The sequence below is a fragment of the Leucopleurus acutus genome (genome assembly GCF_964270905.1).
Source record: "Leucopleurus acutus genome assembly, chromosome: X".
NCBI lineage: Eukaryota > Metazoa > Chordata > Mammalia > Artiodactyla > Delphinidae > Leucopleurus > Leucopleurus acutus.
Window position 1 is genome coordinate 46649511 of NC_139148.1, and position 26774 is coordinate 46676284.

General features: G+C 38.2%; 1 protein-coding gene across 2 annotated transcripts in view; it reads right to left on the reverse strand.

The window, feature by feature from the left end:
• The window catches only part of FAM120C (family with sequence similarity 120 member C), a 135545-nt gene that overhangs the window by 62801 nt on the left and 45970 nt on the right, over window positions 1-26774 (reverse strand). The window contains exons 7-10 of one of the 2 annotated variants that reach the window (XM_082864605.1): window positions 26115-26395; window positions 24465-24738; window positions 23666-23837; window positions 266-515 (exon numbers count right to left, since the gene is read on the reverse strand). In XM_082864605.1, coding sequence (XP_082720731.1) covers window positions 266-515; window positions 23666-23837; window positions 24465-24738; window positions 26115-26395 — 977 coding nt within the window. Of the gene's footprint in view, window positions 1-265; window positions 516-23665; window positions 23838-24464; window positions 24739-26114; window positions 26501-26774 lie in introns of those variants that run through there. The other variant, XM_082864606.1, reaches the window with a different exon arrangement.

Genomic DNA, 26774 nt, shown 5'->3' on the forward strand with positions numbered 1-26774 from the left:
GAAGGGGACTGAATCAGGAAGAAAGGCTGAAGGGGACAAAAATCAAATATAAAACCAAAAATAAAAGAGTGTTTATGCATGGGCTGATGATGACAGATCATAAACTGAGGAGACTATCATAGCAATTGATTTCCAATGTTTCTGAAGTCTAAAGTAAACATAAAACTTCCCCACCTCAAAATACCATAAAAACCACGTGCTTAAAGGAAATGTCAAAAAAAATAAAACAGAAATGAACTGACCACTTCCCGGTCACATGGCTTACCGGAGTACACAGCACATGAGCAGCAGATGGGTGGGGACGTTAGCCGGATTGAGCATACTGGGTGTGTCTGACTTCATACAGGCCAGGAAGGCACGCATCCTTCTGTTCTTGTCCTCAACTGCTTTGCCTAGCCAGAGCTTCTTGAGGTTTGGGCAAGTCCATTCCCGAAATGTCAGGGCAGACACCAGCTCAGGGGTTTGAGGTGACTTCCCTTTATAGGCAGACCACTCTTTAAGGATCACTGAAGGAACTAGAAAACAGAAATTGAGGAAAAACTGGCTATAGAGACTCTGAGCATTTCTGCAGCTGGTCACAATTGACAGAAACCATCACACTTCAACATCTTTGTATTTTCTGTCACTATAATTTTTATTGTTAGCAGTAGTAACAGCAGGAGTAGTAAGCATTTATTAGATGCTTGGTATGTATTAAGTATTTTACATATAAATGTAAATCTTACTTACTCTTCAGAACAAACCTGAGAGAGAAGCATTATGACTATATTATCACAAAACACAGTGCTCATTTTGCAGGTGAAAAAAGGAATCAAAGCTCAATGGTCACACAGCTCTACAGTCACACAGCAGTCCCCCACTTATTTGCAGGGAATAAGTTCCAAGACCCCCAGTGGATGCCCAAAACCATGGACAGTACCGAATCCTGCAATATACTATGTTTTTTCCTATACCTACGTACCTATGATAAAGGTACGTAAGAGATTAACAACAATAACTAATAATAAAATAGAACAGTTATAACAATATACTGTAATAAAAGTTATGTTAAAGTGGTCTCTCTCTCTCCAAATATCTTATTGTACAAATTTAATGCCATTTCCATCTTAACTAAGTACTTATCGTGTACTGTGTCCATAACTTTTGCAGTTCGAGATGCGATAGCAAAACTAGCACAAATTTCTTTTTCCTTCTTCACAATTTCACAGACAGAAGACTCATTCTTACCATAGATCTTTTTGTTCTTACTATAGATCTTAGTAACGTCAGCATATGATATTTTTTCTTCCCTTATTAAGTTGAGAACTTTCACCTTTTCACTTAAAGGAAGCACTTTACAGCTTCCTTTTGGCATATCTGAATTGCCAGCATCACTACTCTTGCACTTCAGGGCCATTATTAAGTAAAATAAGGGTTAATTGAACATAAGCACTGAGATACTGGGACAGTTGATTTGATAACCCAGACAGCTACTAAGTGACTAACAGGCAGCATACGCTGAACAGAGGAATGTTTCACATCCTGGGTGGGAGGGAGCAGGATTATGCGAGATTTCATCACACTACTCAAAACAGTGTGCAATTTAAAATTTATGAATTGGCTGCGTGCCCACCCAGCCCCTATTATAGTCCGAGATAAAGAACGCAAGATTAAAATGGAAGTCTCCACTATACCCTGACATCCCTTTTGCGGTATCCCAGTGGTCACAAAGACCAAGCCTGGTACAAGCAGGGGGAGACCGTGCCCAGGACTGGAGGTGAGCATTCTAAGATCAGTAAGGTTCCGAGCTGCCGGAGACTCCAGTTCCTGTCTTGTTGCTCCACCATCCCTCGGGCATGGCCCTCATCTGAATGAATATTTGACCACATGGATGGATAAATATTCCAGCCAGGAGGACTGAGATACTTTTCCATTATAGGTTATTACAATATATTGAATATAGCTCCATGTACTATACAGCGACATAGAAAGAGAAGAAGGAAAATTAGACATCAGGAAAGGCGCCGAATGTAAGACAGCAAACAGACACAGTGAAATCTAAACCAGGGTCAGTGACTTTCTTTCCAAGTTGGGTCCTCAATGGAGGGCCCTAAACGCTGCCTGCCCCCTGGCAGAAACATCACAGATTTCTCAGAAGTGGCTTTGAGTCTTTTCAGAGGCTCGGAGATGATCCTTTGGAGCTCAGGGGGCGCCTTCAAGATGGCAGAGGAGTAAGACGTGGAGATCACCTTCCTCCCCACAAATACATCACAACTACATCCATATGTGGAACAACTCATACAGAACACCTACTGAACACTGGCAGAAGACCTCAGACTTCCCAAAAGACACCTCAGGTGACTTACACGCAGAGGCAGGGCCAAATCCAAAGGTGAACCCGAGGAGCTGTGTGAACAAAGAAGAGAAAGGGAAATTTCTCCCAGCAGCCTCAGGAGCAGCGGTTTAAATCTCCACAATCAGCTTGATATAGCCTGCACCTGTGGAAAACCTGAACAGACAGCGAATCATCCCAAAACTGAGGCATTAGACTTTGGGAACAACTGTAGACTTGGGATTTCCTTTCCGCATGTAATTTGTTTCTGGTTCTATATTTATCTTAGTTTAGTATTTAGAGTTTATTATCATTGGTATATTTGTTTATTGATTTGGTTGTGCCCTTCCTTTTTTATTTTTTATGTATACATATATAGATAGATTTATTTATTTTACTTTTTCTCTTTTTGTGAGTGTGTATGTGTATGCTGCTTTGTGTGATTTTGACTGTATAGCTTTGCTTTTGCCACTTGTCCTAGCGTTCTGACTGTCCGTTTTTTTTTTTTTTAAGTATAGTTTATAGCACTTGTTAGCATTGAAGGATTTGTTTTTGGGTTTGGTTGCTCTCTTCTTTCTTTTTTTAATTACATTTTTATTTTTAACAATTTTTTCTATTTTAATAACATTATTTTATTTGTTTAGTTTTCGTTCTTTCTTGCTTTCTTTTTTCTCCCTTTTCTTCTAGGCTGTGTGGCTGACAGGGTCTTGGTGCTCTGCCCAGGTGTCAGGCCTGAGCCTCTGAGGTGGGAGAGCCGAGTGCAGGACATTGGTTCACCAGAGACCTCCAAGCCCCATGTAATATCAAACAGCGAAAGCTCTGCCAGAGATCTCCATCTCAATGGTAAGACCCAGCTCCACTCAACGACCAGTAAGTTACAGTACTGGACACCCCATGCCAAACAACTAGCAAGACAGGAACACAAACCCACCCATTAGCAAAGAGGCTGTCTAAAATCATAATAAGTTCACAGACACCCCAAAACACACCACCGGACGTGGTCCTGCCCACCAGAGAGACAAGATCCAGCTTCAGCCAACATAACACAGGCACCAGTCCCCTCCACCAGGAAGCCTACACAACCCACTGAACCAACCTTAGCCACTGGGGGCAGCCACCAAAAAAAATGGGAACTACGAACCTGCAAGCTGCGAAAAGGAGATCCCAAACACAGTAAGTTAAGCAAAATGAGATCAGAGAAAACACAGCAGATGAAGGAGCAAAGTAAAAACCCATCAGACCAAACAAATAAAGAGGAAATAGGCAGTTTACCTGAAAAAGAATTCAGAGTAATGATAGTAAAGATGATCCAAAATCTTGGAAATAGAATGGAGAAAATAGAAGAAACATCTAACAAGGAGCTAGGAGAACTAAAGAGCAAACAAACCATGATGAACAACACAAAAAAATGAATTAAAAATTCTCTAGAAGGAATCAATAGCAGAATAACTGAGGCAGAGGAAAGGATAAGTGACCTGGAAGATTAAATAGTGGAAATAACTACCGCAGAGCAGAATAAAAAAAAAAAGAATGAAAAGAATTGAGGACAGTCTCAGACACTTCTGGGACAACATTAAACGCACCAACATTCGAATTATAGGGGTCCCAGAAGAAGAAGAGACAAAGGGACTGAGAAAATATTTGAAGAGATTATAGGTGAAAACTTCCCTAATATGGGAAAAGAAATAGTCAATCAAGTCCAGGAAGTGCAGAGAGTCCCATATAGGATAAATCCAAAGAGAAACATGCCAAGACACATATTAATCAAACTATCAAAAATTAAATATAAAGAAAAAATATTAAAAGTAGCATGGGAAAAACAACAAATAACATACAATGGAATCCCCAAAAGTTAACAGCTGATCTTTCAGGAGAGACTGCAAGACAGAAGGGAGGGTGGCAGGACATATTTAAAGTGATGAAAGGGAAAAACCTACAACCAAGATTACTCTAACCAGCAAGGATCTCATTCAGATTCAACAGAGAAATTAAAACCTTTACAGATAAGCAAAAGCTAAGAGAATTCAGCACCACCAAACCAGCTCTCCATCAAATGCTAAAGGAACTTCTCTAGGCAGCAAACACAACAGAAGGAAAAGACTTACAATAACAAACCCAAAACAATTAAGAAAATGGTAATAGGAACATACATATTGATAACTATCTTAAATATAAATGGATTAAATGCTGTAACCAAAACACAAAGACTGGCTGAATGGATACAAAAACAAGACCCATATATATGCTGTCTACAAGAGACCCACTTCAGGCCTAGGGACATATACAGACTGAAAGTGAGGGGATGGAAGAAGATATTCCATGCAAATGGAAATCAAAGAAAGCTAGAGTAGCAATTCTCATATCAGACAAAATAGACTTAAAAATAAAGACTAATTACAAGAGACAAAGAAGGACACTACATAATGATCAAGGGATCAATCCAAGAAGAAGATATAACAATTGTAAATATTTATTCACCCAACATAGGAGCACCGCAAAACATAAGGCAAATGCTAACAGCCATAAAGGGGAAATTGACAGTAACACAATCATAGTAGAGGACTTTAACACCCCACTTTCACCAATGGACAGATGATCCAAAATGAAAATAAATAAGGAAACACAAGCTTTAAATGATACATTAAACAAGACAGACTTAATTGATATTTATAGGACATTCCATCCAAAAACAACAGATTAGACTTTCTTCTCAAGTGCTCATGGAACATTCTCCAGGATAGGCAATACCTTGGGAGACAAATCAAGCTTTGGTAAATTTAAGAATATTGAAATCAAGTATCTTTTCTGACCACAAGGCTATGAGACTAGATATCAATTATGGGAAAAAAATCTGTAAAAAATACAAACACATGGAGGCTAAACAATACACTACTAAATAAGCAAGAGATCACTGAAGAAATCAAAGAGGAAATAAAAAAATACGTAGAAACAAATGACAATGAAAACACAACGACCCAAAACCCATGGGATGCAGCAAAAGCAGTTCTAAGAGGGAAGATTATAGCAATACAATCTTACCTCAAGAAACAAGGAACATCTCAAATAAACAACCTAACCTTAAACCTAAAGCAATTAGAGAAAGAAGAACAAAAAAATCCCAAAAGGTAGCAGAAGCAAAGAAATCATAAAGATCAGATAAGAAATAAATGAAAAAGAAATGAAGGAAACGATAGCAAAGATCAATAAACTAAAAGCTGGTTCTTTGAGAAGATATACAAAGTTGATAAACCATTAGCCAGACTCAACAAGAAAAAAGTGGAGAAGACTCAAATCAATAGAATGGGAAAGGAAAAAGGGGAAGTAACAACTGACACTGCAGAAATACAAAGGATCAAGAGAGATTACTACAAGCAACTATATGCCAATAAAATGGACAACCTGGAAGAAATGGACAAATTATTAGAAAAGCACTACCTTCTGAGACTGAACTACGAAGAAATAGAAAATAGAAACAGACCAATCACAAGCACTGAAACTGAAACTGTGATTAAAAATCCTCCAACAAACAAAAGCCCAGAACCAGATGGCTTCACAGGCGAATTCTATCAAATGTTTAGAGAAGAGCTAACACCCCTCCTTCTCAAACTCTTACAAAATATAGCAGAGGGAGGAACACTCCCAAACTCAGTCTAGGAGGCCACCACCAACCTGATACCAAAACCAGACAAAGATGCCACAAAGAAAGAAAATTACAGGCCAGTATCACTGATGAACATAGATGCAAAATTCCTCAACAAAATATTAGCAGAGGCCAACAGCAGATTAAAAGGATCATACAACACGATCAAGTGGGGTTACCTCAGGAATGCATGGATTCTTCAATATATGCAAATGAATCAATTTGATAAACCATATTAACAAACTGAGGGAGAAAAACCATATGATCATCTCAGTAGATGCAGAAAAAGCTTTTGACAGAATTCAACACCCATTTATGATAAAAAAAAACCCTCCAGAAAGTAGGCATAGAGGGAACTTAGCTCAACATAATCAAGGCCATATATGACAAACCCAAAGCCAACATCATTCTCAATGGCAAAAAACTGAAACCATTTCCTATAAGATCAGGAACAAGACAAGGTTGCCCACTCTGACCACTATTATTCAACATAGTTTTGGAAGTTTTAGCCACAGCCATCAGAGAAGAAAAAGAAATAAAAGGAATCCAAATCAAAAAGAAGAAGTAAAACTGCCACTGTTTGCAGATGAGACGGTACTATACATAGAGAATCCTAAAGATGCTACCGGAAAACTAGTAGAGCTAATCAATGAATTTGGGAAAGTAGCAGGATACAAAATTAACGCACAGAAATCCCTTGCATTCCTATACAGTAATGATGAAAAATCTGAAAGTGAAATTAAGAAAACACTCCTATTTACCACTGCAACAAAAAGAATAAAATATCTAGGAATAAACCTACCTAAGGAGACAAAAGACCTGTATGCAGAAAATTATAAGACACTGATGAAAGAAATTAAAGATGATACAAATAGATGGAGAGATATACCATGTTCTTGGATTGGAAAAATCAACAATGAGAAAATGACTCTACTACCTAAAGCAATCTACAGATTCAATGCAATCCCTACCAAATTACCACTGCCATTTTTCACAGAACTATAACAAAAAATTTCACAAATTGTACAGAAACAAAAATACCCTGAATAGCCAAAGCAATCTTGAGAAAGAAAAACAGAGTTGGAGGAATCAGGTTCCCAGACTTCAGACTATATTACAAAGCTACAGTAATCAAGACAGTATGGTACTAGCACAAAAATTGAAATATAGATCAGTGGAACAGGATAGAAAGCCCAGAGATAAACCCATGCATATACGGTCACCTTATCTTTGATAAAGGAGGCAAGAATATAGAATGGAGAAAAGACAGCCACTTCAATAAGTGGTGCTGGGAAAACTGGATAGCTACACAGAAAAGAACGAAATTAGAACAGTCCCTAACACCATACACATAAATAAACTCAGAATGGATTAGAGACCTACATGTAAGACCAGGCACTATAAAACTCTCTGAGGAAAACATAGGCAGAACACTCTATGACATAAATCAGAGCAAGATCCTTTTTGACCCACCTCCTAGCGAAATGGAAATAATAACAAAAAAACAAATGGGACCTAATGAAACTTAAAAGCTTTTGCACAACAAAGGAAAACATAAACAAGATGAAAGATAACCCTCAAAATGGGAGAAAATATTTTCAAAGAAAGCAACTGACAAATGATTAGTCTCCAAAATATACAAGCAACTCATGCAGCTCAATATCCAAAAAGCAAACAACCCAATCCAAAAATGGGCAGAAGACCTAAACAGACATTTCTCCAAAGAAGAGATACAGATTGCCAACAAACACATGAAAGGAAGCTCGACATGACTAATCATTAGAGAAATGCAAATGAAAACTACAATAAGGTATCACCTCACAATGGTCAGAATGGGCATCATGAAGAACAATCTACAAACAATAAATGCTGAAGAGGGTGTGCAGAAAAGCGATTCCTCTTGCACTGTTGGGGGGAATGTAAATTGATACAGCCACAATGGAGAACAGTATGGAGGTCCCTTAAAAAACTTAAAATAGAACTACCATATGACCCTGCAATCCCACTACTGGGCATATACCCTGAGAATACCATAATTCAAAAATAATCATGTACCACAATGTTTATTGCAGCTCTATTTACAATAGCCAGGACATGGAAGCAGTGTAAGTTTCCATCGACAGTTGAATGGATAAAGAAGATGTGTCACATATATACAATGGAATATTACTCAGCCATAAAAAGAAGCGAAACTGAGTTATTTGTAGTGAGGTGGATGGACCTAGAGAGAGTCATACAGAGTGAAGTAAGTCAGAAAGAGAAAAACAAATACCATATGCTAACACTTATGTATGGAATCTAAAAAAATAATTAAAAGGTTCTGAAGAACCTAGGGGCAGGACAGGAATAAAGACACAGACATAGAGAATGGACTTGAGGACACAGGGAGGGGGAAGGGTAAGCTGGGATGAAGTGAGAAAGTGGTATGGACATATATACATTACCAAATGTAAAATAGACAGCTAGTGAGAAGCAGCCACACAGCACAGGGAGATCAGCTTGGTGCTTTGTGTCCACCTAGAGGGGTGGGATAGGGAGGGTGGGAGCGAGACACAAGAGGCAGGAGATGTGGGGATGTATGTATATGTATAGCTGATTCACACTGTTATACAGCAGAAGCTAACACACCATTGTAAAGTAATTATAGTCCAATAAAGATGTTAAAAAAACAGAAAAGAAAACTTATGAATTGTTTACTTCTGGAATTTTTCATTTAATATTTTTGAATCATGGTTGACCTTGGGTAATTGAAACCATGAAAGAGAAAACAAGGATAAGGGACTTGGTACTGTATTTTGAAAGTCATTTCTTAAGTAGATGTACCAGGCTAGGCAAGGAAAGAAGTCCAAGGTAGAATCACATGAATACCTGGCTTCATAACAGACTATAGGACACCCCAAAAGACTTAAAAGAATACTACAAAATTCTCAAGAAAACATCTTTTAGATTTATGAAGGTGTAACAGACAAGGAAAACATGGCTTCTGTCTACTTCTAGTGTACCTCAGGCTCCTAAGCTATATCTTCTTTTATTTAAGTCTTTTAGTATCTACTCAGTTACCAAAGCTAGAAACCTGGAAGTCATCCCAGACTCCTTGCTGTCCTTCACCTTCTACACTGGTTATTTCAAAGGTCCCGCTGATTCTACTGTCTTATCATGCCTTTTATCTGTCCCTTTTCTTCATCACAAGAAATATTGTTGAGGTTCAGATCTCAAATAATAACAAAAGGGTCATCTTTTACCTTGCAAGAGTCTCCAGACTGTTGTCCCTGCTTTCATCTTGTCCAGTCCCCCTCATACCCATACTCTACAACCACTAGAATGATCTTTTTAAAAAAACCTTTTAGTTTCAAATAATTATAGATTCACAGGGAGTTGTGAAGATAGTAGACAGAAGTCCTGTGTACGCTTTATCTAGTTTCCCACAATGGTTATATCTAAAATGATTATAAGGACTTCCCTGGCAGTACAGTGGGTGAGACTCCACACTTCCACTGCAGGTGGCACAGGTTTGATCCCTGATCAGGGAACTAAGATTCCTCCATGCAGTGTGGCCAAAAAACAAATAAAATAAAGAAAAATAAAATAAAATGATTATAATACAATATCAAAGCTAGGAAACTGACATTGGCACAACTATGTGTATAGTTCTGTGTCATGTGTAGATTCATATAACTACCACCACAATCAAGATACAGAACTATTCCATCACCACAAAGTTCTCCCCTGTGCTACCCCTTTTATGGTCACACCCAGTGCCCTCCAGCACCATCCTTAATCCCTGGCAACTACCAATCTGTTCTCTATCTGTACAATTTTGTCAATTTGAGAATGTTACATAAATTGAATCAGTATCCAACCTTTTGAGATTGGCATTTTCACTCAGCATAATGCCCTTGAGAGCTATCCATGTTGATGCATATATCAATAGCTCATTCCTTTTTTGCTGAGTAATATTCCATGATATCTAGGATGTGTCCGGTATGGGGCTATTACGAATAAAGGTGGTATGAATATTTGTGTGTAAGTTCCTGCATGAAAATAAGTCTTCATTCTCTGGGATAAATGCCCAAAAGTGTGAGTGCTACACACTTATTTTTAGTTTTAAGTAACTGCCAAATTATTTTCCAGAGTGGCGGTACCATGTTACATTCCCACCAGCAAATTATGAGTGATCCAGCTTTTCCACATCCAATCCAGCCTGCTGTATTATCACCATTATTCATTTTAGCCATTCTGATAGGTATGTCATGACACTTCATTGTGGTTTTAATTTGCATTTTTCTAATGGCTAATGATGTTGAACATCTTTTCATGTCTTTATATTCCATATGTATATCTTCTTCAGTGAAATGTTTGTGCATGTCTTTTGCTGATTTTCTAATTGGATTATTTTTATATTGTTCAGTTTTTTTTTGTTGTTGTTGTTGTTTTTGTGGCACGCGGGCCTCTCACTGTTGTGGCCTCTCCCGTTGCAGAGCACAGGCTCCGGACGCGCAGGCTCAGCAGCCATGGCTCATGGGCCCAGCCGCTCCGCGGCATGTGGGATCCTCCCAGAGTGGGACACGAATCCGTGTCCCCTGCATCGGCAGGCGGACTCTCAACCACTGCGCCACCAGGGAAGCCCTGTTCAGTTTTTTTTAAGTGAATTTCCTCTTTATTATTCTTGAGTAGAAGCTTATATTATATCTGAAATGACATTAAGGAGAATAGATAAATACAGATATAGATACATATATAGATAATCTAAGGCTCCTAAGACTTTATTATTTTTAAATGAGCATTAAGTCAAAGTTCATAATTATTTTGTACAAATAAGTGTCATCAGACTAGTTAAATGGTGGTTTTTTTTAACATCTTTATTGGAATATAATTGCTTTACAATGTTGTCTTAGTTTCTGCTGTATAGCAAAGTGAATCAGCTATAGGTATACATATTGTTCAGTTTTGAGTTCTTTCAGATACTTGCTTTCAGAGTATTTCAGATACTAGTCTAGATATGTAGTACTTGTTCACCTATGGATTTCCAATTGATCCAGTACCACTTGTTAAAAAGACAACCTTTCTTCCACCAAAGTGCTTCTGTGGCTTTGTCAAAAATCAGTTGGCTGTACTTGTGTGAGGCTATTTCTGGGTTCCCTATTCTGTTCCATTTGTCTATATGTCTATATATCACTGCCAGTACCACACATTCTTAATTACGGCAGCGACATAATAAGTCTTGTAATCAGGTAGAGTGACTGCTTCCAATTTATTATTCCTTCTTAAAAATGTTTTAGCTATTCTGGTTCCTTTGTTTTTCCATATAAATATTAGAATAATCTTGTCTACATACACACAGAATCCTGCTGGCATTAGATAGAAATGGTGTCAAACCTGTATACAATTAATTTCTGTTGAATCAGTAGTAAAAATAATTCCCAACAAACAGAAGTCCAGGACCAGACAACTTGATAGTGAATTGCACCAAAAATTTAAAGGAGAGCTAACAACTATCCTTCTCAAATGATTCCAAGAAATTGAAGAGCAAGGAACGTCTCCAAACTCATTCTATATAAAACAAAAATATCCTCCAGGAATAAAGGGGAAATAAAGACATTCCAGATGAAGAAAAAACTTTTTTAAAAGCAGACCTACCCTAAGAAAATGTCTAAAGGTACTTCTCTACACAGAAAAGAAATGATAAAAGAAGGAATCTTGGAATATCAGAAAGGAAGAAAAAACAATGGAAAGAACAAAAATATGGATAAATACAATAGATTTTCCTTCTTCTCTTGAGTTTTCTAAATTACACTTCATGGTAAGCAAAAACCATAATACTGTTTAATGTGGCTCTGAATGTCTGTAGAGAAAATATTTAAGACAATTATTAATGGAGGAAGGTAAAGAGATGCAACAGAGGTCAGGTTCACTTCACTTGAACTGGTAAAATGTCAACACCAGTAGACTGCAATAAGTTATGTATATACAATGTAATACCTAGTAAATATACTGAAATAGCTATACAAAGAGATATACCAAAAACATATAGATAAATAAAAATGGAATTCTAAAATAAGTTCATGTAATCCATAGAAGGGAAGAATAAGAAAACAGAGATATGAAAACCAGAGAAAACAAACAGAAGCAAAAATAAAATGACAGACTTAAGTCCTAACATGTCAGTAATTACATTAAATGTAAGTGGTCTAACAACACCAATTAAATACAGAGATTGACAGACTGGATAAAAAACATGACCCAGGGCTTCCCTGGTGGCGCAGTGGTTGAGAATCTGCCTGCCAATGCAGGGGACACGGGTTTGAGCCCTGGTCTGGGAAGATCCCACATGCCGCGGAGCAACTAGGCCCGTGAGCCACAACTACTGAGCCTGCGCGTCTGGAGCCTGTGTTCCGCAACAAGAGAGGCTGCGATAGTGAGAGGCCTGCGCACCGCGATGAAGAGTGGCCCCCGCTTGCCTCAACTAGAGAAAGCCCTCGCACAGAAACGAAGACCCAACACAGACAAAAATAAATAAATAAATAAAATTTTAAAAATGACCCAAATATATGCTGTCTACAAAACATTCACTTCAAATATAAATGATATTGGTAGGTTGAAAGGAAAAGAATGGAAAATAATATACCATGAGAACATTAATCAAAAGACAGAAGGAAAGGCTATATTAATACCACATTAAGTACACTTCAGAGCAAAAAAACTGCCAGGGACAGAGAGGGACATTACAAAATGCTAAAAGAGTCAAGCCACCAAGGAGACATAGCAATCCTAAATGTGTGTCACCAAATAACAGAGCCACAAAATACATGATGCAACAACTGACAGAAATGAAATGAGAAATAGACACATCCACAATTATAATTAGAGACTTCAACCCACCTCTCAATAATGGGTAGATCAACTATACAGAAAATCAGCAAGAATACAGAACTCAACACCATCAATGAACAGAATCTAATTGACTCTTACAGAATATACAACAAGAGTATAATACATGTTCTTTTCACATGCCCACAGAACATATGCCACGATAGATCATATCCTGGGCCATAAAACAAACTCCAATAAATTTTAAAGAATTGAAATCATACAAAGTATATTCTCAGGCCACTATGGAATCAAACAAGAAATTAACAGAAAGATAACAGAAAAATCTATAAATACTTGGAAAATAACAAAACACTTGTATATAATTAATGGGTCAAAGAGGAAGTCTCAAGGAAAAGAAAGAAATAATGGAACTAAATGAAAATAAAAATACAGAATATTAAAATTTGTGAGATGGAACTAAATAACTGCTGAGAGGGAAATTTATAGCACAAAATGCTCACATTTAGAAAAGAGGAAAAGTCTTTAATTGATCATCTAACAAGAAGAGGAGCAGAAAGCCAAACCTTCAGCAAACCAAGGAAAGAAATAATAAGGATAAAATCAGAAATCAATGAAATTGAAAACAGAAAAACAATAGAGAAAAAAAATCAATGAAACAAAAACCCGGTTCTTTGAAAAGAACAATAAAATTGACAATATTATAGCAAGACTGCAAAGAAAAAGAGACAGAAGACACAAATTGCTAATATCAAGAATGAGACAGGATATCACCACAAAACCTGCAGATATCAAAAGAACTGTATGGGAATACTGTAAACAACTCTGCACACATAAATTTGACAACTTACGCAAAATAGACCAATTTCTCAAAAAATGCAAGCTACCAGAACACACCTAATATCAAGTAGATAATTTGATTAGCCCTATAAATTTTTATGAAATTTAATTTAAAACTTCACACACACACACACAGACACACACAAAACCTGGCTCAACTGGTTTCACTGGAGAATTCTACTAAATGTTTAACAAAAAATTAACATCAGTTGTCACAATTGTCACAATCAAGGATTGTGTAGACAATCCTTTTAGAAAATAGGAGTGAACGCTTCTGAACTATTTTTATAAAGCCAGTATTATGCTGATGCAAAAGCCAGATAAAGACAGTACATAAAAGTACTTCAGACTGATATTCCTCATCAATATAGATGTACAAATTCTTAACAAAATATTAGTCAATAGAATTCAGCAATATATAAAATGAATTATACACCGTGGCCAAGTAGGGTTTATTCCACGGTTGCAAGGCTGGTTCAATACTTGAAAAATCAATGTAATCCACCATACAAACAGGCTAAAGAAGAAAAATAATATAATCATCTCAGTGGATGCAGAAAAATATTTGATAAAATTTGACAATTGCTCATGATTTAAAAAAAAACTCTCTGGGAACTTCCCTGGTGGTCCAGTGGCTAAGGCTCCGTGCTCCCAATGCAGGGGGCCTGGATTCAATCCCTGATCAGGGAACTAGATCCCACATGCTGCAACTAAGAGTTCACATGCCGCAACTAAAAGATCCCTTATCTCAACTAAAGATCCTGCATACCACAATGAGGATCCCACATGCTGCAACTAAGACCCAGCGCAGCCAAATACGTAAATAAATAAATATTAAAAAAATAACTCTCTGGAAACTAGGAATAGAAGGGAATTTCTTCAACTTGATAAAGAACATCTACAAAAAAACCTCCTACTAACATTGTACTTAATGGTTTAAGACTGTATGTTTTTCTCTTAAAATCAGAAACAGGGCTAGGATGTCTGCCCTTACCACTGCTCTTCAACATATTACTGGAAGTTCTAGCCAGTGTAGGAAGGCAAGAAAATGAAATAGAAGGCATACAGATCAGAAAGGAAGAAATAAAACTGACCCTAACTGCAGATGACATATAGTCCATGTAGAAAATCACAAGAAATCTACAGCAAAACTCCTAGAAATAATGTGAGCTGAAGACTACAGGATACAAAATAAACATACAGAAATTAATTGTATTTCATTTTTTATTGAAGTAAAATTGACTTAAAATACTATATTAGTTTCAGTTGTACAACATAGTGTTGATATTTTTATATATTACAAAATGATCACTCCAATAAGTCTAGTTACCATCTATCACAATACAAAGTTATTCCAATATTATTGACTATATTCCATATGCTATATACTATGTTCCCATGACTTATTTATTTTATAACTGGAAGTTTGTACCTCTTAATTTCCCTCACCTATTTCACTCATCTCCCCATACCCCTCCCTCTGGCAACCACCTGCTTGTTCTCTATATCTGTGAGTCTGTTTCTAGTTTGTTATATTCAATCACTTATTTTTTAGATTCCACATATAACTGAAATCATACAGTATTTGTCTTTCTCTGCCTGACTTATTTCACTTAGCATAATACCTTCTAGGTTCACCCATGTTGTCGCAAGTGGCAAGATTTAATTCCTATTTTATGATAAAAAAAAATTCCACTGCATATATATACCATTTCTTCTTTATCCACTCATCTGTCGATGAAAGCTTAGGTTGCTTCCATATCTTTGCTATTGTAAAAAGTGCTGCAATGAACATAGGGGTGCATATATCTTTTCAAATTAATGTTTTTGTTTTCTTCAGATAAATACTCAGATATGGAATTGCTGGATCATATGGTGGTTCTATTTTTATTTTTTTGGAGGAATCTCTACACTGTTTTCCATAGTGGCTGTACCAGTTTACATTCTCACCAACAAGGGTTCCCTTTCCTCCAATCTTCCTACACTATTGGTTGGAATATAAATTGGTACAACTATTATGGAGAACAGTACGGAGGTTCCTTTAAAAACTAAAAATAGAACTACCATATGATCCAGCAACCCCACTCCTGGGCATATATCCGGAGAAAACCATAATTCAAAAAGATACAGGCAACCCAATGTTCACTGCAGCATTATTTACAATAGCCAAGACATGGAAGCAACCTAAATGTCCATCAACAGAGGAATGTATAAAGATGTGGTACATATATGCAACAAAATATTACTCAGCCATAAAGAAGAATGAAATAATGCCATTTGCAGCAACATGGATGGACCTACAGATTATCATAGTAAGTGAAGTGAGTCAGAGAAAGACAAATATCATATGATATCACTTATATGTGGAATTTAAAAAGATGACACAAGGGAATTCCCTGGTGGTCCAGTGGTTAGGACTCAGTGCTTTCACTGCTGGGGCCCAGGTTCATTCCCTGGTCAGGCAACTAAGATCCCACAAGCTGTGCAGTGTGGCCAAGAAAAAAAAAACCAAGGATGACACAAATGAACTGATTTACGAAACAGAAACAGACAAACAGCCTCACAGACTTTGAAAACAAACTTATGGTTAACAAAGCAGAAAGGGAAGGGTTGTGGGAGAGGAATAAACTAGGAGGTTGGGATTAAAATAAACACACTACTATATATAAAATTGACAATCAACAGGGACCTATTGAATAGCACAGGGAACTCTACTCAATATTCTGTAATAACCTATATGGGAAAAGAATCTGAAAAAGAATGGAGATAAGTATATGTATAACTGAACCACTCTGCTGTACACCTGAAACTAACACAACATTGTAAATCAACTATACCCCAATATAAAATAAAAATTAAATTAAATTTTTAGAAAGGGTTCCCTTTCCTCCACACCCTTGCCAATATTTGTTATTTGTTGTCTTTTTGATAATAGCCATTCTGAAAGGTGTGAGGTGATATCTCATTGTGGTTTTGATTTGTATTTCCCTGATGATTAGAGAAGTTGAGCATTTTTTCACATGCCTGTGAAAAGATGGCATCTGTATGTCTTCTTTAGAAAAATGTCTATTCAGAGCCTATGCCCGTGATTTAATTGGGTTGTTTGTTCTTTTGATGTGGAGTTGTATGCATTCTTTGTATATTTTGGATATTAACCCATCGTTGGATATATCATTTGCAAATATCTTTCTCAATTCAGTAGACAGCCTTTTTGTTTTGTTGATAGTTTTATATGCTGTGCACAGAGTTTTTGGTTTGATGTAGTCCCATTTGTTTATTTTTGCTTTAGCTTTCCTTGCATGAGGAGACATATGCCAAAAAATATTGCTAAGACTGATGTCAAAGAGCGTAGGGCCTAGGTTTTCTTCTAGGAGTTTTATGGTTTCAGGTATTACATTTAACTCTTTAATCCACTGCCATGTAGCTATCTAGTTTTCCCAACACCATTTATTGAAGAGGCTGTCTTCTTCCTCATTGAATATTCTTGTCTCCTTTCTCATAGATAAATTGCTGATATAACTATGGGCTCATTTATGGGCTCTCCATTTGGTTCCATTAATCCACATATCTGTTTTCTGTGCCAGTATCATACTATTTTGATTATTGAAGCTTTATAGTATAGTTTGAAATTAGGGACTGTGATGCCTCCTGTTTTGTTCTTCTTTTTTAAAAATTTTACAATGTTGTGTTAGTTTCAGATGTACAGCAAAGTGATTCATGTTTATACATATATACATTATATATATAACTATTATAATATACTGTATATAATATACTGTATAATATATAACTATATATAACATACATAATATATATAAAAATATGTTCTTTTTCAGATTCTTTTCCCATATAGGTTATTGAGTACTGAGTAGAGTTCCCTGTGCTACACAGTAGATCCTTGTTGATTATCTGTTTTATATACAGTACTGTGTATATGTTAATCCCAACAACCTAATTTATCCCTCCCACCCAACCTTTCCCCTTTGGTAACCATAAGTTTTTCAAAGTCTGTGAGTCTGTTTCTGTTTTGTAAATAAGTTCATTTGTGCCATTTTTTAAGATTCCACGTATAAGCAGTATCACATATTTGTCTTTCTCTGTCTGATTTACTTCACTTATCTCTAGGTCCATCTATATTGCTGCAAATGGCATTATTTCATCCTTTTTTATGGCTGAGTAATATTCCACACTATGTGTGTGTGTATACATATATATATGTATATATATACCATATCTTCTTTATACATTCCTGTGTTGATGGACATTTAGGTTGCTTCCATGTCTTGGCTATTGTAAATAGTGTTGCTATGACCATTGGGCTGCATGTATCTTTTTGAATTAGAGTTTTCATCTTTTCCAGGTACATGCCCAGGAGTGGGATTGCTGGATCATATGGTAGTTCTATTTTTAGTTTATTAAGGAAAAATCTCCATACTGTTCTCCATGTTCTTTTTTAAGATTGTTTTGGCTACTTGGGGTCTTCTGTGTTTCCATATAAATTTTAGAATAGTTTGTTCTAATTCTGTGGAAAATGTCATTGGTATTTTAATAGTGATTGCATTGAATATTTAGATTACCTCGGGTAGTATGATCTTTTTGACAATATTAATTCTATTAATTCTTCCATTCCATGAGCATTGTATATCTTTCTATCTGTTTGTGTCATCTTCAATCTCTTTCATCAAAGTCTTATAATTTTCTGAGTACAGGTGTTTTACCACCTTGATTAGATTTAGCCCCAGGTATTTTAATCTTTTTGATGTGATTGTTTATTGGGAGTTATTGATTACTGATTCAATTTTATTACTGCTAATTGGCCTGTTCATATCTTCTATTTCTTCCTGATTCAGTCTTGAGAGATTGTACATGTCTAGGAATTTATACACTTCTTCTAGGTTGTCCATTTTATTTATTTATTAAAAAATTTATTGTATATTGGAGTGTAGTTGATTAACAATGTTGTGTTAGTTTCCGGTGTACAGCAAAGTGATTCAGTTATACATATACATGTATCTATTTTCTTTTTCAAATTCTTTTCCCATTTAGGTTATTACAGAGTATTGAGCAGAGTTCCCTGTGCTATACAGTAGGTCCTTGTTGGTTATACATTTTAAATATAGCAGTGTGTACATGTCAATCCCAAACTCCCAATCTAACCCTCCCCCGCCAGCCTTCCCCCCTGGTATAGGCTGTCCATTTTATTGGTGCATAATTGTCCATAGGAATCTCTTATGATCTTTTGCATTTCTGTGGTGTTGGCTGTAACCTCTCCTTTTTCATTTCTGATTTTATTGATTTGGGCCTTCTCTTTTTTTCTTGATGAGTCTGGCTAAAGATTTACCAATTTTATCATTTCAAAGAATAAGGTCATAAGTTCATTGATCTTTTCTATTTTTATTTTTAGTCTCCATGGCATTTATTTCTGTTCTGATCTATATTATTTCTTTCCTTCTATTACCTTTGGGATTTTTTTCTCTTCTTTTTCTACTTTCTTTAGGCATAAGGTGACGTTGATTGAGATTTTTCTTGTTTCTTGAGGTTAGCTTGCATCACTATAAATTTCCCTCTTAGAACTGCTTTTGCTGCATCCCACCATAGATTCTGGATCATTGTGTTTCTATTTGCATTTGTCTCCTAGTTTTATTTGATTTCCTCTTGAATTCTTCAGTGACTCATTGGTTGTTTAGTAGCATATTGTTTAGCTTCCATGTGTTTGGGTTTTTTTGCAGGTTTTTTTCCTTGTAGTTGACTTCTAGTTTCATATTGTTGTGGTTGGAAACGATGCTTGATATGACTTCAGTCTTCTTAAATTTACTATGACTTGTTTTGTGGCCCAGCGTGTGATCTATCCTGTAGAATTTTCCATGTGCACTTGAAAAGAATGTGTATTCTGCTACTTTTGGATGGAACTTCTATATACCTACTAAGTCCATTTGGACTAATGTGTCATTTAAGGCCAGTGTTTCATTGATTTTCTATCTGGATGATCTGTCCATTGATGTAAGTGGGGTGTTAAAGTCCCCTAACATTACTGTGTTACTGTCAATTTCTCCCTTTATGGCTGTTAGCATTTGCCTTGTGTATTTAGTTGCTCCTATGTTGGCTGCATACATATTTATAATTTTTATATCTTCTTGGATTGACCCTTTGATCATTATGTAATGTCCTTCTTTGTCTCTAGTTCTGGAGCTAGTGTTGGAAGGCTAATGGGTGGGGCTGGGATCCAGAGGGTCCAGGGCCTGGTGTTCACCCACTAGCAGATGAGGCCGGGTCCTGGGGCTAGTGCCGGCCCACTTGTGGGTGGAACCAGGTCCCAGTGTGTTGGAGTTGATGTTGGCCTGCAGGTGGATGGGGCTGGGTCCTGGTGTGGCTGGGAGCTCAGTACAACAGCCAGCCTACTGGTGGGTGGGTCCATGTAACTGCCCAGCTAGCTGTCTGGCCTGGAATGTCCCAGGACTGGTGCTGATTGGCTGGTGGGTGGGGCCAGGTCCAGGCAAGTAATAAATTAAAGGGAAGGTTCCAACATGGCGCTTACCAGCACCAATATACCTGTGATAGGATGAGCTCCAAGAAATGGCTGCTGGCAGCTTGATGTCCCCATGATGAGTTTCAATTGCCTCCTGTCTCTCTGAGAGGCTCTGCAAATCAGCTCTTGGTTTGACCCAGGCTCCTTTCAAATTACTGCTTCTGTCCTGGGTCTTGGAGTGTGTGAGATTTTGTGCATACCCTTTAAAAGTGGAGCCTCTATTTTTCACAGTCCTCTGGCTCTCCCAAAAGTAAGTTCCACCAGCCTTCAAAGCCAAATGTTCTGGAGTCTTATCTTTCTGGTCAGTACCCAAGGTTGGGGAGCCCAACGTGGGGCTCAGACCTGTTGCTCTTTGGGGAGAACCTCTACAATTGTAATTATCCTTCCATTTGTTGCTCATCCACCCAGGGATGGGTCTTGAATACACTGCAACTCCACCCCTCCTACCTGTCTCATTGTGGTTCCCTATTTATACCTTCAGCTGTAGAATATCCTTTCTTCTAGTCTTCAGGTCATTATCATGGATAGATCCTCCATAATAGTTTCAATTTTGTTGTGCCCATGGGAGGAGGTGAGCTCAGGGTCTTCCTACTCCACCATCTTGGCCCTTGACAATTATTTTTTTGGCCCTTGAAAATGTTGTGGCAGAAGGGACTCCATGGCTAGTGATGAAAGATCAGCCTTTATATGTATTATTTTCCCCTATATGTAAAGCATCATTTCTCTCTGGCTGCTTTCAATAATTTTTCTGTCTTTAGACTGACATGGGCTTAATTTCCAAAATATACAAACAGGTCATACAATTCAATATTGAAAAAACAAACAACCCAATCAAAAAATGGGCAGAAGATCTAAATATACATTTCTCCAGGAAGACATACAGATGGCCAAAAGGCACATGAAAACATGCTCAGCATCCCTAATTATTAGAGAAATGCAAATCAAAACTGCAATGAGGTATCACCTCATATCAGTCGGAAGGGCCATCATCAAAAAGTCTACAAATAGGGGCTTCCCTGGTGGCGCAGTGGTTGACAGTCCGCCTGCTGATGCAGGGGACACGGGTTCGTGCCTCGGTCCAGGAAGATCCCACATGCCGTGGAGCAGGTGGGCCCTTCAGCCATGGCCGCTGGGCCTGCGCATCCGGAGTCTGTGCTCCGCAACGGGAGAGGCCACAGCAGTGAGAGGCCCGTGTACCGCAAAAAAAAAAAAAAAAAAAAAGTCTACAAATAATAAATGCTGGAGAGGGTGTGGAGAAAAGAGAACCCTCCTACACTGTTGATGGGAATGTAAATTGGTGCAGCCACCATGGAGAACAGTATTGAGATTCCTTAAAAAACTAAAAATAGAGTTGCCATGTGATCCAGCAATCCCAATCCTCAGCATATATCCGGAAAAGATGAAAACTCTAATTTAAATAGATACATGCACCCCAATGGTCATAGCAGCACTATTTACAATAGCCAAGATACGGAAGCAACTTAAGTATCTACTGACAGATGAGTGGATAAAGTAAATGTGAGATACACACACACACACACACACACACACACACACACACACACACAGGAATATTACTCAGCCATAAAAAAAATTTGCAGAATGAAATTCTGCAATTTGCAGCAACATGGATGGACCTAGAGAATATTATGATTAGTGAAATAAGTCAGACAGAGAAAGACAAATATCATATGATATCACTTACATGTGGAATCTAAAAAATGATGCAAATGAACTTATTTACAAAACAGAAACAGACTCACAGACATAGAAAACAAGTTTATGGCTACCAAAGGGGAAAGGGGGGGCATAAATTAGGAGTTTTGGATTAACAGATACACACTGTGGGCATATGTTTCTGCCAAATTTGGGAATATTTATTTAAGTTATTAAATATAAATATTATATATTATTTCTTTGAGTACTTTTGCAGCCTTACCCTCTTTCGCCTCTCCTTCTGAGACTCTGATTGGCACAAATATTAGATCTTTTGTTATAGTTCCACTGATCCCTGTTCATTTTTCAATCTATTTTCTCTTTGTTATTCAGATTAGATAATTTCTATTGTTCTTTCTCCAAGTTCACTGATTATTTTCTCTGTTGTCTCCAATCTGCAGTTTAACCCATCTTTTGTGTATTTTATTTCAGTTATTGTATCTTTTAGTTCTTAATTTCCATTTGTTCTTTTGTATATTATATCTCTTTGTAAGACTTTCTATTTTTAATTTGTATCAAGAATGTTCAGCAAATTCCCTGGCTGTCCAGTGGTTAGGACCTGGTGCTTTCACTGCACAAGCCATACAGCACAGCCCAAAAAAAGAATGTTCAGAATTGTTTGTCAAAGCATTCCTCTCTCATGGCTGCTCTGAAATCCTTATCAGGTAATTCAGTCATTTGTGTTACAGTGATTTGATTTTCTATGGATAACACAAATCTATTGATTTTCTTTCCTCAGTCAGTTTGAGATCTCAGTTTGATATCTTTCTGGTTCTTGGTATGATGAGGGATTTTCAATTCAAACCTTAATATTTCGGGTATTATTTTATGAGACTCTGGATCTCATTTAAATTTTGTGTTTTAGCAGGTCTTTTCTGACACCACTCTGGTGGGTGAAGGAGGATGCTGTCTCGTTACTGCCAAGTGGGAGTAGAAGTCCTAACTCCCAATGTGCCCTTGTCTGACACTTCCACAGCAGGAGCAGGTAGCATACCTTCTTACAGTCTGGCAATGGTAGAAGTCTAGGTTCTTCATTTGGCCTTTGCTGGTAGGGGTAAGAGTGGGCTACAGTTTTTCTCTAGTGTTTGGCTGGAATAGAGTAGTTATTATCTAAAAGATTTCTGTATTACTAGGTTGTTCCTTCTGCGTACTTTGGCTAGAGAGAGCAGGCTTTTCTTGGTCTGCACCTGTTGGTGTTTCTGGGCTGCCAGCTTGTCCTGCACACAGTCTGGGATATATAAGGCACAAAGAAAACCCAGGGAACTCACTACTGCAGCATTCCTTGGATCCCAAGGCCCTTAGGCAATCTGTCACCTTCTGTTCACCTTCTAGAGTATCTTGTGCTTGTTTTATATATAATATCCTGAGCTTTTACTTTTATTTAGCAGGAGGAATAGGGAAAAGTATATCTATTCCATCCTCCCAGAAGCAGAAATCTAGTTGGTTCTTTTGAACATGCTAATTTGACCATATCACTCTGCAGCTTAAAACATCTCAATGGCTCCAATTACCTACAGGATCAAATCCCAAAACAGAAACCTCACTGAGGAGGAGAGACTGTGTCACATACACTTCTACATTCCCAAAGTCCAGCATGGCTCTTATAAGTAATAGTCACTCTGAATGCCTAAGGATTAAAGAATTTGGGCTTAAGTTAATGCATTTCCCATACCAGTATATGTTCTGGTGAATTATGCACTTTCTTAAAGACTATTCCATAGCCAAAAGTATGATGTACTTGCATAGACATTTTTGCCCTGAGTCAAAGCATTGAGAGAACTGTCAAAGCTAGAACCACACATACCTTCTACAGGCAACCGCCGCCGTATGGCCAGGCGTTCCATTTTCCTCTGTGTCTCTGCCAGACTGAAAAGGACCCCATATACATATTGACGAGCTGACCGGAACAGGAGAGCAGCTGGAGGCAGCTCCATGTTACACTCATCCTCAATACATACAGGGATCTTAATCTCACCCTAATGAGAAAATGGTACAGGAGAAAGGAGAAAATGAGTTACCCCAAGGTTTGGAATTGAGCTGAGAAGAAACAGTAATGAACTGTAGCCTCGCTATTAAATTTTCTACTTGTATTTAGACAGAATTTCAGACTAAAAAAAGTTGTAACAAGCCAAACTGACCATAGGCAGCTTAAAAGCTAAATTCCATTTTTAAAGTCTCTGCTATGACTATCTACAGCTGACTAAATGGAGAAAATTCATCTTAGACATTTTGCTGAGGGATAGATTTGTATGGTAAGACTGGAGGAAAGGAATAGCTCTGGAGAAGTAGATGGAGAGGTAAAGAACAAGGGCATAATGCCTCTTCTTAGAGTGTGTCCATCCCTAGACCAGAGTCCACAAACATGGTGCATTATCTTCTTCAAAATCTCACAATTATACTTCTCTTCTAGGCCTCATTTACTGCACAGTCCCATCTTTTGCTGGTCTCACCTCACTAGAGACCCTTGATACAATGAGGGGCCCCAGCACACTTGATCTCCTTTCAGATACAATCATCAGAATTTTCTCTGGTAACTTACAGTCCTAGGAAGTGTGAAGTACAGTGTTAAGAGCAGGGAGGTAGGTGTTGATGTGTTCTCTCACCTTAGTGAGGACATGGTAGATATATGGGTACATAAGACCCCTTCGATGTCTGTGTTCAGCAACCCGCAAGACTTCTGGAGCTACTGGAGGTAAGGGTGGAATGGTGATGTCCATATGGTTCCTCGTAGACATAGACAGCAGAGATGGGATGTGGGGCTCACCATCACCCAGGCTGGCATCTGAAACTCCAGCATCGATAGGCTGTACCCAAGACCCTCTGTCACCATTTGGATCCTCCCATCCAGGCTGCTGCTGAAGTGTTTCTGTGATGTGACTAAAAGGTTTTAAAAGATAGTGTAGAAGAGAGAAGGGGGGTTGATAATGACATTCCAACTCAAGATGCCTGTTCTGATTCCAAGGAATCTTAACAAACCCTTTGGAAGCCAGGATACTGGGTTAGCACTGGACCTGATACCTTTCCTCTCAGTGGCCATCACTATCTTCCTGGCTTCTTTCATCTGATATAAACCAAAGCAATCAAAAGTCATGGGAACTGGGCTTCCCTGGTGGCACAGTGGTTAAGAATCCGCCTGCCAATGCAGGGGACACAGGTTCAAGCCCTGATCCAGGAAGATCCCACATGCCGCGGAGCAACTAAGCCCGTGTGCCACAACTACTGAGCCTGTGCTCTAGAGCCCGCGAGCCACAACTACTGAGCCCATGTGCCACAGCTACTGAAGCCTGTGTGCCTAGAGCCCATGCTCTGCAACAAGAGAAGCCACCGCAATAAGAAGCCCGCTCACTGCAACAAAGAGTAGCCCCCACTCGCCACAACTAGAGAAAGCCCACACGCAGCAACAAAGACCCAACAGAGCCAAAATTTTTTTTAAAAGTCATGGGAACCATTCTGAATCCTTTATACCTTATAAGAGGCCATGTTTAGAGTCTGTTCATGTTCTAAGGAAATAACTACAATTTAAAATCTCAGAAACTTCCCTGGTTGTCCAGTGAGTAAGATTCCATGCTCCCAATACCGGGGGCCCATATTCAGTCCCTGGTTGGGGAACTAGATCCCGCATGCATGCTGCAACTAAGAGCCTGCATGCCGCAACTAAGGAGCTCGCATGCCACGACTAAGACCCAGTGCAGCCAAAATAAATGAATGAATAAATAAATATAAAAGCAAACAAACAAACAAAAACCCAAAAAACCCTCAAATCAGCTCTGTCTCCCAGGAATAATCTGCTTGGCGTAATAATCTAAGAACAAATGAGCTTATATAAAATCTCACTGTTTTAATCCTCAGAACCCTGTCTTAGTTACCAAGCAATATAACTGCATACTCAACTGTTCCAATACCTCAACTCTATAAAGTCTTTCAAGTTTTTTTTCCATTCAACCTACTCCCCTTCACAAATTTAGAGATGATAGACATGATACATAGCACACCCCTACCAGGGCTTCCCTAACCAGCTGCTATGCTGCCTTCTACCTCAGTGGCCTGGGTATCTGAAAATTACCACTTGTACAGGGTCCAGATGAGCATGAAGTAGCCAAGCATAGAGAGAATTTTCCTACTTCACTTAAGAGCAAAGAGTCACAGAGAAAAGCCAGGAACATACACTTTCCCACATTCCCTACCTAGGTTACCGCAAAAGAATACAGATGCTTCAGAATTCTGTTCCCTGGGGTGCCTGTACAGATACTTACTCAGAGCTGGCTCCATTTGGCTCATCAGCATCAGAGGAAGAGGAGTGGGAAGAGTCTGGTCCCAAAGGAGGTGAGGCTTTAGAAGTCAGGTAATTGGGAAACTGGGATGCAGAGGAATCATAAGAGACAGCCCAACTGGCAAAGGGGCTGTCCTGCAGCATGGGATCCTCAGAAAAAGCATGGGATTCCCCCAAAGCATGGGGGGAGAAGAGAAGAGAGGAGTTGGGTCCCACTGGGAATGGTGGTGGATATTTCATTTTCTGGGGCACGTGGTGAGAAAACTAAAGGACAAAACAGACAGAAAAGCTCTTTATTTAACATTTTACCAGGCTCCAAGATGGTTTCCCCAGAAGTTGTGACATAGTGGATGATGCCAGTAGCTGGAACTGTTTGGATACAAAGAACCTACTGAGAATAACAAGAAATAATTCTAACAGTGATGTATGGACAGAATCCTCCAAAGGCAGGACAATGGACAAATCTATGTCTCCTAGAACCATTCTTCCAACATTATCTAATTTATCTTCACAATGCCCTAGTGGTTACTGATTTGGATGTTTTCTTTACAGAGTCTGCCAGCCTCAAGTTGAGAACATGACATTCTGATAGTACTGACATTCTGATAATACTGAATCACCCTAACTCCTTAACTCAGATTAT